This window comes from Mixophyes fleayi, chromosome 9, assembly GCF_038048845.1.
Source record: "Mixophyes fleayi isolate aMixFle1 chromosome 9, aMixFle1.hap1, whole genome shotgun sequence".
In the NCBI taxonomy this organism is placed as follows: Eukaryota; Metazoa; Chordata; class Amphibia; order Anura; family Limnodynastidae; genus Mixophyes; species Mixophyes fleayi.
Window position 1 is genome coordinate 16,681,902 of NC_134410.1, and position 15,475 is coordinate 16,697,376.

The 15,475-nt window shown below is 44.2% G+C and overlaps 1 protein-coding gene across 1 annotated transcript; it reads left to right on the forward strand.

Annotated features, from left to right (window-relative positions):
• The first annotated feature begins 3 nt into the window (after positions 1-3).
• On the forward strand, positions 4-15,313 carry PPP1R18 (protein phosphatase 1 regulatory subunit 18). Its single transcript, XM_075186619.1, has 4 exons — positions 4-391; positions 2,014-3,404; positions 14,177-14,369; positions 14,604-15,313. Exons 2-4 carry the CDS (start codon positions 2,154-2,156, stop codon positions 14,621-14,623), a joined length of 1,464 nt encoding a protein of 487 aa, XP_075042720.1. The 5' UTR covers positions 4-391; positions 2,014-2,153; the 3' UTR covers positions 14,624-15,313.
• Positions 15,314-15,475: the final 162 nt, after the last annotated feature.

Sequence of the window (15,475 nt, forward strand, 5' to 3'; positions counted from 1 at the left end):
ATTCATAGCAGTAACCTCACCCTCCACCCCCTCTCTCTCCTTCTGTCTGTGATTCAATTTCTTCTTTCCACACATCCTTCTCTCTCCACTTCATTTAAAGGGGGGTTTAAAGCACATTTAGCTTACAGATTTAAAAAGAAAGCTAACATTTATTTTTCTCTCCCCTAAATAATGCATGTTACTCGGAAAGCCCAATTTTCAGCCCTGGAATTCGATTAGGATAAAGATTTTTTTGACATTTGTTTTTATATTTAATGGAACACAGACTTTAGAGGAAAACCCATACTCTCCAATGGCCCCTCTTTCTGGGGAAGTTGTCTCAAGAATGGTTCATCGGATATAGTGGGATGCTTGGAATATTTGGAAGCTTTTGTGACCAGCAAAGAAAGTGGTATGTACATCACATGTGGCTTGTCCCGCATATAATTTATACATGTTAATGTAGAAACGAATATATAACGAATATCAGTGGCGCTATATAAATAAATGGTGATGATGATGATGATGATACCTGTCCTGCTTGTATGTGTTTAGAATGTGTCTGATTTATTTGTCTATCTATTCCGTAAATATAAAGCAGATGATAAGAAATAGATGGGAACATTCTGTCCCTCACACTGCGTAATGCATGTGTGTAATAGAGATCTGTTTAATTCCCTATAAAGATAACAGATCATCTCTATTAATGTGTATTTGGTATTGTAGATATGTGCATGATTATATTGCATGTTGTCTATAGCTACATATCTGTCTGGTAATAATGCTCGGTGGTGTTTATAACTTTCTTTGTACTCACAGTGTATAATAAATCTCCTACACGAGTCTAACTATTTGTGTCTCGGGTTTCATAGGAAAGCCCCCCTGTATATATATATATGTATGTGTGTATATAAATATAGCAGTGTGTGTGTGTGTGTGTGTGTGAACAGCTGCTCCTTTGTCTACCTATTGTCCCTAGCCAGGCCTGATTGCCCTAACTGTTCATCTTTTCCAATCACATTTACCTCTACTGAGATCTCTGCCCATTACTGAGTCCTCTGCTGTCTCAGTTTTCTTCGCTATCTCTGCTTAGTCTTATTGCTCTGCCTCCCCCTTCCCCCACACATCCCTGTCTAATTGATCTGTCTGGCCCCCACTCATACTGTGCTATCTTACCACCCATCTAAGCCCACTGCACTTTGCAGCTCCAATACCACATTTAATTGTGCTATCTCACTCCCGTCTGATCATACTGTACTTTGTTGCGTCCATGTATGATTGTACTGTGATGTCTCACACTGGTTTGATAGCACGGAGCTGTCCCTCTCCGCTCTATCTGACTGCACTGCACTCTCGCATTTCTGCCATTTCACTGTTCTCTTAGATGTTTGCACTTAATCCACCCCAGTCTATGCAGTTTAGGAATGACAGATGCCGTCTACAGCAAGCTTGCAACAAAAGCTTCATTTGGTCTGTGCTATCACTTCCCAAATTAGGAGTTACCGTATCACCACCCACCATACCGTTATAGACTACAGCACACCAACTGAGGTGTTCCTGTGATTATTGTATAAGTACCATTGGTGAGAAGACCAGATCCTCCTCTCCTATAGTGTGTAGTGTGTCTCCTCTGACATGCCCGGTCAGAATGATATTTGAATAAGATTGAAATGATAAGGTAGATTGCTCTAGTTACCCTCAACCAAGTTACATTTTATTCTTCTCCTTTATTTCCCCTTTTACTTCCCTTACTTCTCTTTTCTTTCACACTACTGCTTCCCTTCTATCTTCTGTAACTCTCGCACATTCTTAAGTTGACCACACTGTGACATTTTCTTTCCAAATTTGAGGTTTTTTTTCTAACATTTATTTTATCCTTTCTCACCATGCCCTTAATTCTGCTTGCCCATTTATTTATTTCCTGTAGTTCCTTATGTCTTGCCATGGTGGATTTGTTTTTGTTTTGTTCTTTTTATACTTCAAGTTGTCACGTCTCATTGTACTTAATACTTTCATTTCACAATCCTTTTTCAGGAACTTAAAACTAAGAGTGAAGAAAACTAATTTTTCTCCATTCAACATGCCTCCTTGGCAAATGCCAGCTGCTGAATCTGAAAAATAACCAAAAATTGAGTCGACATTCAAGCTCAACACTTGGACCCATCGGTCTGAAAATGATGGAGGTTCCTGACTGGAAGGTCTATCTTCTGGAGCGAAAACGAAAGGATGAGGAAGAGATGAAAAGGAGGGAGAGGGAAGAGGAGGATCGTCTTGCCAAGATGCCTGCCTGGAAGAGAGAGATTATTTTACGCAGAAAAGCCAAGGCTGAAGCTTCCGTTCTGGAGAACAAAGTTGAGTTGGATGGAGGAGAAGAAGAGGAGAGGGAGAAGATGGGTGGTGGAGAAGCAGAAGAAAAAGAGAGCCGAGTGCTGAGGGAGAATATAGGGCCAGTTCAGCAAAATCCATTTATCCAACAGGAGAAGCAGAGGAGGATCCCAGAGTACTCTTGTACAAGATCAAAGCCTACCACAGAACAAACAGTCCACCGCATAGCAAAAGTAGATGACATAGTCAGAGATTCAAATCCACCAAATGAGGTAAAGGAACAAGAATGTCCCCCAGAGGACCGCCAGTCCCCTAAAGGGAGGGTGAGCAGACTGCTTTGCCGGTTTGGAGGTTCAAGAACAGAAGATGAGAATAGTGACCCATGTTTACAGTGCATCAATGGTGAAGGAGAGGTGGCGGCCAAGACTTTATTGTCCACTCCTTTGGTAGTAGTTGAGTCTGAGAACCAGGCCTCATCTTCACTTGCTAACATTGCTCCGCCTCCTCCTTCCTGCCTTCAAGCTGCCACGGGAAGCCAGACTTTAGCTCAGGAAACCACTCTCTCCTCCCACGCCCCCTCATCCTCTTCCTGTGTTGACTCTGAGCCAGCTGAGCTCTCGACCTGTGTGGCCCCCACAGCCATGAGTGGGTTCAGCACCAGGCCTAGCATGATGGAAGAAATCAGGTCTTTTCCATTTCAACTGCGGCCAGCATCTCCTGCCAGACATTTAAGACTGTCTACCCAGGTTTCACCTGCCACAACAAGGCCTGAAACCTTCAAACTTAGCACTGGGAAAACAGAGGAGGACGGAGAAAGAGGTCTCAGTCCTTCCAGGGTCACTTGTAATTTTCAGAGTATCAAAAAAGGTACAGGGGAGAACCAGGCCCTGCAGAGGAGGAAAGGCAACACGATTACAGTCAACCCACGTAAAGTGGCTGTTTGTGAGAATGGGTTTGTTGCTACAGAGACTAAAAGTTCAACCCCAAAGCCGGAGTCTGGCAAAAAACGTTATCCAACAGTAGATGAGATCAAAGTAATTGGGGGTTATTTGGCCTTGTCTAGGTCCTGCATGGCCAAACACACTCGGGACAAGAAGAAGGTAAGAGATGATTTTACCTTGTCCTAGACCCTACAATATATTTGATTGTTCTTCTTCTCTGTAATATGCATATTTCTGTCTTTCTCTTCTTTATATTGCATTATAACTATTTACTTCTGGCTCTATCCCAGTTATACGTTCCTCTACTTGTCTTTTTCATGGAGTAAGTTGTATTCTCCTCAGAATTATAGAGAAAAAATGAATTTAAGATGTTCCTTTGTCTCACACATCTCTTTCATTTCTTCTCTCGCTCATCTCTCCTCTCTTAAACATCTCTCTCTTTCTCTGATTTCTTCCACTCTCATTGTCTTTCACTCTTCTTTCTTACTGATATATCCCCCTTCTCTCTGTCCTCTCTTACACTTTGTTTTCTCTCTCTCCATTTCTCTCACTCATCTAATTTTCTCTCTTTTGCTCTTCTTTCTCACTTATCTACCCCCCTCTCTCTGTCTTCTCTCTCACTCATCTATCCTCTCTCGGGTTTCTCTCTCTCTGTTTTCTCTCTCCGTCTCTCTCTCTCAACTATCCTCTCTCCATTCTCTCACTCTCTGTTTTCTCTCTGTCTCTCACTCATCTATCCTCTCTCCATTCTCTCTCCCTCTCTGTTTTCTCTCTGTCTCTCACTCATCTATCCTCTCTCCGTTCTCTCTCCCTCTCTGTTTTCTCTCTGTCTCTCACTCATCTATCCTCTCTCCGTCTCTCTCTCACTCGTCTATCTTTCTCTCAAACATCTACTTTTCTTGCCCTCCCTCTTAAAATCTCAGTTTGTCCCCACTGTCATGCTCTGTCCCTCCCTCCCCCATGCTCTCTCGCCCCCTTGCACATAACTCGCCCTCTATCTCTGCTGTAGAATGTTATCTCTCCTCATTCCCTGGCAGGCTCAGACACGTTCGGGGTCATAGTTAGAGTTTGTAGTGGCTGCTGGAATTGGAAGACATTCTTAAACAAGGCGCACCACACCTTTAGAACTTAAAACTACGCTATATACAAATGTGACTTATTTTGTTTTGCAGAGATTCAGTTAAAAGTTGTTGCCTAATTCTCACAATAATTCTGCAAATTTTACCTCAGTTTGAGCATTTTTTCCATTTAAATATACTGGTGATGTTTCAGGTCTTCCCCTTCATTTCAGGAAAGCTATTAATATGATCACATTACATTATATTTATTCCGGTGTTTTTAATGTTCTTCTGTAGCTTGGTAAGATAACGGTCATTCCCTGTATGAGAAATGTTTAAAGCTTATTGTTTGATCATTCCATGGGTGTAATGTACAGTGGTGGTTTCCTGTTTTATTTTAGGACACTAAGCCATATTGCTGTATGATAAGAATATATATATTATTGCTATTTATTTCGGCATATTCTAGCTCAAACACTACTGTGGCAGTCGAAAAACAACTACTTCACTGCCCAATGCTGATGGCACAAGAGCTATGGCACAAGAGCTGACAGAGGATAGCCACACATACGGGTTACTGCATTTGGCTCTGGCTCAGATTACATGGCAGCCTGTGGGTGCAGTCGGCAGTGGACCACCCACACAGGCCAACAGAGGTCATCTGCTGGTTGCATTTTCGGCCATCAGTTTTGCTTTGCTTTTTTTTGGGCATATCTTTGGTTGTAGGGCCACATTCATGACAATATCAGAGCAGATTGCTGGTACAGCAGCTTGCACTGCCAGCTTAACCCTCCTTTCATTAAAGGGGATATCGTCTCTCAATTAAATAAAATTTTTACCCACCCAGACCGAACATTTTTCAAGTATAATGGTACAAAAAATCCTGCGGTGTTTGTTCTTCCAGCTCTCGGATGGGGCAACCAATCACAATGCAATAAATAAAAAATGTATTCCCTTAAATTCCATGGTTAGAATGCTCCATGATTATTGAAAGGAAATGTGTCATGGAAATAAGATTTTCTGCTATTTCAATGCTGCCAAACTTTCTGTCATTCTGTGGTTCACATATATGTTAGGTTACCAGGCTACAATATGGCCTATAAAAGGCTCTGCTAACATACCATTATATAAATCACTGTATACTTCTTTAGGTTTGTAATTAGGCAAGAAAACTAACATGCAGCACTTTACAGATGTAAGTTATTGTTCTGTAGGCTCCCAAGTTTCTATTTGCGCTGTCATTCTAAGGGCTTACAGACAGGACGTGCGGTGTGCATTTCCCCCACCAATAAACATACGTACATAAAATAAAAGCACAGAGACTAGTAGAACAATATGTACTCAGGTGGTAGGAAGCAGAGACTAGTTACAAATAGAACATATTCAGATTGGGGTAAAGTTAATGGTAAAAGTCACCATACCTTGACAGAACTTCAGATGTCTGACATTGTATTTATCTTTGCTGTGCAGTTGAGTGCAAGCTATTGCTCTCTGATATCAGTCATTTTTTTCTGCTAAAAGAGGCTGGAGGTAGTTTAGGTGCAATACAGCCCAAGCACAAAACAAATCGGCTTTGCTTCTGCCACGCGTCTCACTATGCGCAAAAATGCGCCGATTTCTGCCAGTGGTGTTTGCTTTAGAGCGGAATATTGCACAGGCCGACGGGGTGAGTTTGGTGACATGAAGATATTCCTTGTGGGCACAGAAGTGGCATAGTTTGCATGTGTTGTGTTACATAGAGAACACGTGGGCAGATGGCCACATATAATAGCAGTTCCTCCGCACAGACAGCTGCAGGACCGCGGTACTTGCTGTGAACATGTCACTACACAGGAAGCTCTTGTGGAAAGTAGATTTGCACAACATGATGCGACTTTGTGACACTTAAACTTGTGTCATACGGGGCTGTAGCAATAAGCTGACCACACGCTGATTAATTTATGTTTATACAATTCCATCATATTAAATCTCATCACTTTTAAACAGATTGTCTAAAATCTAATTGCTTCACACACATTGTCTGTCTGCTCTGTCCGATCAGAATTGTATTCAGTGCATTTGCAGTGTAGGACAACACACACACACTCCCTCTCCCTCTCCCCTCCACCTATTCTGGCCATCTTCATCTAATATTATTGGATGTATTGTCACCAACGCACATCAATTGTTTAACAATCGGATGTAAGATTAAATCAGTGATGGGGAACCTGATACACTTCAGGGGCCACATGGACTGCCCTCGAACCTTCAAAAGGGCCGCAAGTTACCCTTAATCTCCGCATTAAGTTAAAACTAAACATTGAATAAAAGAAAGATAAATCTGTATGTAAGTCCACATCAGCAGACATTTTAACGTAAGGTAAACATGTGTTACAAGCACTTACTCACAAATCGGACAGCAGGACAGAGCTGGGGGCCACAGGTCAAGGGTGTTCATCACTGTGTTGACTTAAATATGAAACGATGCCCCTGTTTGTCCACGTGTGTACGGACACAAGAGAAACGCGCTACACCTGAATCGTCCCACTTTAGCCATGTGAAACGCTGGAAACGGTGAGAATATCAGCATCACTTCCGTTTACTGACGGTGATACCCGGCGTGTGTACAGGCACGCTCTGCTACACCAGCTGGCACAACCTGCTGCCAAGAATCCATTTGCTCATTAATATTAGCAAGACCAGCTTGTGCTCCTGTGGCTGCCAGACACAGAGGAAATGTACTCTGCTCTGCAATGCCTGGACCGGCTACATGGGCCCTGCCCACCCATTATCACACATTCAGTACACTTACACTTGAAATTTGTTGTTTATTTCAGGCTAAGGGGAGAAGTGAGTGTACTTTGGCAAGGTTTAACCCCACATAATGACGAGTGGGCACGTTGTCTGGAGTTGAGATGAAGAATAGAGGCACAGAACGCACGCCTGATTCACATCACAGATACAGGCTGCAGGATACAATCCACATTAAGATGACAGATAGAGAATAGTGAAATCATTCAGATTTAGATTGACGTAGAAGGAGGCACAGGGTGGGGGCGGATTACCAGCCGGAAATGGGAGCAGTGAGTAATCATAGTGGATCCAGAGGGCAAGGTGGAGAGCAAAAGCGAGGACGGCGGAACCAGAGGTAGAGGACACAGCTGGTAATGGGCAGAGTAACTGCAAAAGTGCTGAGCCTTCATTTCCGTGGACTGCTCCCATTTCACATAAACCATGAAACCTCTTTTTTTTTTTTTTTTCAAACACTGTCCATCTGCATAGTATTTTCACCCTGGATGCAAATCTCAGCTTGTAATCTTATTCTGTGCATATAGACCTCTGCACAGTACTACTTCTCTGGTTCTGCGTGCAGGTTTCCCTATCAGTTCCTGCTGTGTGCTTGTCCTCATTTCTCATAGTTGCCTGCTCTCCCAGAGTGTCCGGGAGACTGCCGGATTACAGAGAAACCTCTCGGACTCTCGAAGGAGAAGGAAATTTTTCCGCGGAGCGCCAATGGCGTGACATGAATTGTGTCATCACGCCCCTGCCAATCACTATTTGCTAAGGAGACTTGGGGGGGGGGGCTTGTTGATGTGATTGCTCCACCCACTTGTGAATCGCGTCACTGAGCCTGGCCACCACAGTACGTTACCGCTCTATATATACGTGGGAGGGAAATAACGTCTATGGGGCATATTCAATTGTTGGCGTTACAGTCAAAAGTAATGTGCCCCGCGCACTATTATCGTCATTACGGTAATAGTGCGCGTAAATACCGGTATTACAGTACTTTTCTCGTTGGATTTCAGTTCGCGGCTCAGGGAGCTGTGAGCTCAAATCCGGCTTACTATTACCGTAATACCGGTAATAGTTGTTCCGCAGCGGAAACCGCGGACAATTGAATATGCCCCTATTAATCAGTCAGAAATTAGAACAAGTCATTTTATATTTTATCCCATGGCTGCTCGCATTTTGTGCAAATGATGGGTTTATTTTAAGCATCTCTCTGACCAGCGGCCTAACTACAAATGACATGCAGCTATGCATTAAGTTCTTCTCCTATACCAAACACTGCAATGTACTAAGTATATATTCACTGAACTAATACAGAAGCCTGAGCTACATATTTGTTCTTTTCATACTTATCTGTCAAATCAATATGTGGCCAGACTGGAGGGGCACAGACAGTCCTTCTGTAATACACATAGCGAAGTGGCTGCGGAGAGGAATATGTGTGATGTGTATAGAGGCAGCATCATAACGCAGGGAGTGACACTATTTATAGACGATATTCCTGCCTGTGTGAAGGACGGGAGAAGATGAGAATATACCGCAGAAATGCCTTGTAAAACTTCACTAGACAGGAGCAGTGTTTTAATTATACCGATTATACAACGATGCTCCATAAAGGCTTTGTTAGTGATTTTGCTCATTAACATCTATATCCTGCACCAGACATGCATGTAAAGACTTCTCCTGTGCTGCACCTCTTCCTACTCTCCCAAGCTCACACCCCTCATCTGCTCTAGTTTTTGAGGCCTTTTTCTTCTGTCCCTGAACCATATTTTTCTACTTATCCTACACCACATCTTTGTGACCAAATAAACGCTCCACCCAGTTCAACAAGCCCTTGTCTCTCAGTGTATGTGTTTGGGAATTTAGACTGTAAGCTCCAATGGTGCAGGGACTGATGTGAGAGAGTTCTTTGTACAGCGCTGCCGAATTAGTGGCGCTATATAAATAAATTTATGATAAAATTATATTTTGCCTATACTTTTACATTGTTCGTTCTCAAGCAAAAGCCATCCTTCCGTTTGTCTCACATTGTGATTCTAAATTACTTTGTTATCTCTCATCGCAGTACTGCCTCTATATATCGGCCATACTCTGCCAGTCCTCCAGCAGCACTGCCTGTATGGCGGCCATACTCTGCCAGTCCTCCAGCAGCACTGACTGTATGGTGACCATACTCTGCCAGTCCTCCATTAGCACTGCCTGTATGGTGACCATACTCTGCCAGTCCTCCAGCAGCACTGCCTGTATGGTGACCATACTCTGCCAGTCCTCCAGCAGCACTGCCTGTATGGTGGCCATACTCTGCCAGTCCTCCAGCAGCACTGCCTGTATGGTGGCCATACTCTGCCAGTCCTCCAGCAGCACTGCCTCTATATATCGGCCATACTCTGCCAGTCCTCCAGCAGCACTGCCTGTATGGTGACCACACTCTGCCAGTCCTCCAGCAGCACTGCCTGTATGGCGGCCATACTCTGCCAGTCCTCCAGCAGCACTGCCTGTATGGTGACCATACTCTGCCAGTCCTCCAGCAGCACTGCCTGTATGGTGACCATACTCTGCCAGTCCTCCAGCAGCACTGCCTGTATGGTGACCATACTCTGCCAGTCCTCCAGCAGCACTGCCTGTATGGTGACCATACTCTGCCAGTCCTCCAGCAGCACTGCCTGTATGGTGACCATACTCTGCCAGTCCTCCAGCAGCACTGCCTGTATGGTGACCATACTCTGCCAGTCCTCCAGCAGCACTGCCTGTATGGTGACCATACTCTGCCAGTCCTCCAGCAGCACTGCCTGTATGGCAGCCATACTCTGCCAGTCCTCCAGCAGCACTGCCTGTATGGTGACCATACTCTGCCAGTCCTCCAGCAGCACTGCCTGTATGGTGACCATACTCTGCCAGTCCTCCAGCAGCACTGCCTGTATGGTGACCATACTCTGCCAGTCCTCCAGCAGCACTGCCTGTATGGTGACCATACTCTGCCAGTCCTCCAGCAGCACTGCCTGTATGGTGGCCATACTCTGCCAGTCCTCCAGCAGCACTGACTGTATGGTGACCATACTCTGCCAGTCCTCCAGCAGCACTGTCTGTATGGTGACCATACTCTGCCAGTCCTCCAGCAGCACTGCCTGTATGGTGACCATACTCTGCCAGTCCTCCAGCAGCACTGCCTGTATGGTGACCATACTCTGCCAGTCCTCCAGCAGCACTGCCTGTATGGTGACCATACTCTGCCAGTCCTCCAGCAGCACTGCCTGTATGGTGACCATACTCTGCCAGTCCTCCAGCAGCACTGCCTGTATGGTGACCATACTCTGCCAGTCCTCCAGCAGCACTGACTGTATGGTGACCATACTCTGCCAGTCCTCCAGCAGCACTGACTGTATGGTGACCATACTCTGCCAGTCCTCCAGCAGCACTGCCTGTATGGCGGCCATACTCTGCCAGTCCTCCAGCAGCACTGCCTGTATGGTGACCATACTCTGCCAGTCCTCCAGCACCATCATGCTCTGGTAGACGTAGGCATGCTGGCACTTGTAATTATACATGTTGCGCGAGACCCAGTGTTTATTGTACCTCTGCATTAGTGATAACCGGCCCAGGTTGGTGTTGGTTGATTATTTTAGATGGAAATTGTTTACCTATTTATTTAGATGGCAGTGATCATCACGTTGTTCCTGATGATGACAGACGTATGTTTACTCCAGACGCAGCCAGATACGTTTAGGGTATATCTTTCACTGCTCGCATCCACGCACTGTATTTTGACTTGCACGAATCTTAAAATATGTGCAGTTCAAAACACAACCGATAGGCCACAAGTTTATGTTTGCATTCGAGCTGCAGAATTGCAGTGTGCTCTAAATGAGGCTCTTTGTGTCTAATTTACCCTTTAAGTCTGCATCCAGCCTGTTTCTAGATTTCTAATTGAAAGCTATCTGCACACACTACCCATAATGCTAAATTACAGTCAAAAAGACACTGGCCTTCCTTGTAGAAAAGTGCACATTCATGCAGTAGGAAACAGCTTACACATAGACACAAAGACAATCAGACCGTCCTTACAGTGTCACATGGGTGTCCACCAAGGGCTGACTGGCAAATTTTAGTCTGGGGGGAGGGGATGAGACCCAACTCAGTAGCCTATTAAGAACATTTTAATGGAAGTAAAAATGCAGGTGACCCAGCTCTAGGTAGCCCACTATGGGACTGGCAGGGTGGCAGATGACCCCTTCCCCCCTCCCCAAAGCCCAGTCCCTGGTGTCCACTTTGAAGAGATGAGAAAACCGAGATAGAGGAAAGTCTGCACGTCAGTGTGACGGAGGAGGGGAAGTCACAGCTGACATAGACCTCAGACAGTCTGGAGGATGTGAGGAGAGGGATAAGACAAAGGGAGGGTGGAGGGGAGAGGGACATAAAGATGTAGAAGTGGGTAAAGCAGGTATAAGGGATGATATAGACATGGCTAGAGGAGACTGACAGTCACATAACTGATATTATATGTAGCACATTTATAAGAAGAGACAGACTAGGAGGGGTCTCCAGCAAGAGACAGCTGCTGGAAGAGTTAAAAGGAGGGGCAGAGATCTGGTAAGAAGGCTCTAGACATCTGGGGTCATGGGGGGGGGAGGAGAGACAGCTGGGCGTGGTGGGAGATTGGGATCATGGAAAAGAGGGTCTGGAAATTCCCGGGGTAGAGAGACAAAGATCATTGATTACCAGTGGACAATGGACAGAGTGCATAGAAGAGTGAGATAATACACTCTTTATTAACCACTCAAGAGAGGATATAATAACTCTGCTGTAATTAGCTCATTCCTCAGTTGCTGCATACAATCCTTCTCTTTCTCAGTAATCCTCCCATTTACAGTTCCCCATCATTCATACTCTGTCTCTAATCTCTTCCCCTCTCCCTATCTCCAGACCTGGCTCCCCCTCTGCTCCTTTCCTAGATAGAGTTTCTCACTCCAAATACATCTCCCCTGGATAACCCCTAACCACATAATCTGGTTAACAGCATATCCAATTAAGAGATTAACATCATTAACCCCTTCCTTGACAGATGCCTGAAGGTGCTTTAGTTTTGCAATAAAGGCAGAGAGTAGGATTTATTTTCTCCTAATTGTGTTTTAGTGCAGATTTGTTTTATTTTATTTTACTAGTATATAGTGAGGACACATGAAACATAATCTTGAAACCAAGATGGTTATTGTTATTTTACTATGTGATTAAAAATGGAGATGTGGTATGTTCCTGCTCCCATTCCCGGTTATGTTCCTGCTCCCATTCCCGGTTACAGGACTTTTTTTTCGGGCTGCCCACACTCTGTGGAATTCCCTCCCTCGCACAGTAAGACTTTCCTCTAGACTTCTAACCTTCAAACGTTCTCTGAAAACCCACCTCTTTAGGCAAGCTTATAAAATTCCTCAACCACCCTCTTAACTTCCCTAGAGTACCCTATTACCACCCTCTACACAGTTCACATATTTCTATACTCAATCAACCCTCTCACCCCAACCCCCTGACCACCATTGCTGTGTGACTGATCACACAGCCCACTAAGTACTTTCTACCTTTGCAATCTGGCTGGACTAATATGCAATACGATGTAGCACTTAACCTGCTGTATCAATCTCCCATTGTCCCTCAGATTGTAAGCTTGCGAGCAGAGCCCTCTTACCTCTCTGTCTGTCTGTGTATTACTCAGTATTGTTTTATTACTGTGTTCTCAATTGTTAAGCGCTACGGAATATACTGCCGCTATATAAATAAATGTTGATAATGATGATATATTTGATGGGTGATAGGAGATTGTTTTGCCAAGTTCTTTTATGGTAAGGCATAGGACCATATTTATCAAGCCTTAATTTCTGCGAAAATGGCACTTTTTGCAGCAGGAAGGCTAATTTCAGTATTGGGGCTATTTATCAAAGCCCCCAGACCAGTAATCATTTTCACCAGCTATTATGAGGAATTCTACTTAACAAGGACAGTGCCAGTAGTTTTGTTTTTCAAACTGTATTATTTTTTTTAATGAATCTGTTACTAAAAGCCCAGGTTTGCGATCATGCATGCTTAGAGGGACCCTGTACTCACTTGGCGAGCCTCCAGACTCCACCTACTGCTGCCAGCCACTCTCGCTGGGTAGGATGTGGCTCTGCATACTGTACCTTCCACCAGATGTGGCTCAGCATACTGTACCTTCCACCAGATGTGGCTCGGCATACTGTACCTTCCACCAGATGTGGCTCGGCATACTGTACCTTCCACCAGATGTGGCTCGGCATACTGTACCTTCCACCAGATGTGGCTCGGCATACTGTACCTTCCACCAGATGTGGCTCGGCATACTGTACCTTCCACCAGATGTGGCTCGGCATACTGTACCTTCCACCAGATGTGGCTCGGCATACTGTACCTTCCACCAGATGTGGCTCGGCATACTGTACCTTCCACCAGATGTGGCTCGGCATACTGTACCTTCCACCAGATGTGGCTCGGCATACTGTACCTTCCACCAGATGTGGCTCGGCATACTATGCTTGACACCACATACTGTATATCTTGGTACATGGTAGTTTATAACTTTTTTTTTCTCTTCTCTTACATTTCGGATAGATTTGTTGAGACCTGTTCATACTGTGAATGCCTCGATTGAGGAGCAGACTAACATCCAGATTGTAATGTGTGCTGCCGGCTTTAGAGCCCTCTACATCTGCCATCTTACGGACCAGAAAACAAACATATTCAGCAGAATTATGTCTAAGTGGAATGTAGTCTAGGAGAAATGTTGAGTTTAAGTAATTAGCTAGTAAAGAAATAAGAAGCGATAAGTGGGTAAAGATTTCAGTCCACTTCTTAAAGTAAACTATATGTGCCATTTAAACAAGACATTGTGCACCTGTCATCTACAGATGTGAAGGAAGATATTTTGCTGTCTGAAATTAGAGAAGCAATAAAGAGCTTTATGTTGTTTGGTTTGTTTGATAGATTCACTGTATATAAAAAAAAAGTGGACTTACATGAAGATTCGATCACATTTGAATCATTTTTTCTTTTTCAAGAAACTTTCCACTAACGTTTCCTCTCATTTTTCACCAGCTGAACATCTCTTTTCCCGAGGCGGAACTAGAGCGCACCTTTGAGTATCCATCAGAGAGCTCTCTGCTAGCAGAGTACGGACCTCCAGATGAGCCCGAGATCCCGGTTCCTTCACTCACTCAGTGCGAGGATGACGAAGAGGAGGAAAGTGTCCTGCTGGAGGGCATTTTAAGGAGGAAAGCTCTCATAGTGGGTACGTGGAACCCTGAGCTCTCTAGTTTATGCCACTCTGCATGTGTTTTTTGTATATTCATTTAAATCTTCCTTCTTTCACCACCATGTTTCCTCTGACCTTCATTATCTCCCGATCCTTTCATCGTCCTTTCTCCTTCTCCACAGCCACTTCCGTTATCTTTGCACTCTTACATTACTGCACTCCAATCTTGCTCACCTATAACTCCATCCCTCTCTAATTTTATAATTGCAGACGAGTCCTGCAAACGCTGAGGAGACAACACAACGCATTTTGGGTACAAAGCACCAGGCACCTGTGGGTCTTTACCATTGGACCTAGCCGTGTTTACCGATGAAACCAGGCAGCCAGCGCGCCCCGACTAGTTTACCAGTAGAACGCATCACGGTTACCGCCACAGCCAAGAGGTGGACCAAATCTACCGTTGCTTCTGCAGTTGGATGATTATTACTAGTGGGACGAGTGATGGCTTTGGTACTATTGAAATAGTTTAACGTTCCTGTGGAATTGTGGAGTCAACAACAGTTGCCAATTAGACTTGCGTTAACCATCGGAACCTATCACGTTACAGCTCCAACTTGTTCGGTTAGGTTTACCAATTGTCTATTTACTTGTGGAACTAGCTACATCCTTCCTGTTAAGAGTGGAACTAGTAACAAAGACCTGTTCTTATAACACATACACTATAATGGTCAGACTAATTATAGCCATATATTGTTATTTAAACACAATTAGTTAATAGTGACAATATTTATACAAACAAACTTGGACAGGTGCTCTAGTTAGTCGCGTGTTAGCACATTTGCAGAGTACGATCTATCCTGTGCATGTCACTCGTTAGCTATTGGTAGAACTAGTTACTGTTACCAACCACTGAAAACTTTACTAGAAAGCCTATTATTTAGCATGGTAGTTACTATTAGCAATAGAACCAATTGACATTTTCTTGTTAGTTTATTAGTCAGTTGGACCAAGTTTCTTACCGCTAAACAAGTTTCTTGTTAACTTTTTTGGTAATGTTGCTGGTAAATCTGGAATTTTGCTAGCAAAACTAGTCAAAGATATTAGTATAAACTAACATCATACCACTGGTAGAACAAAAACAA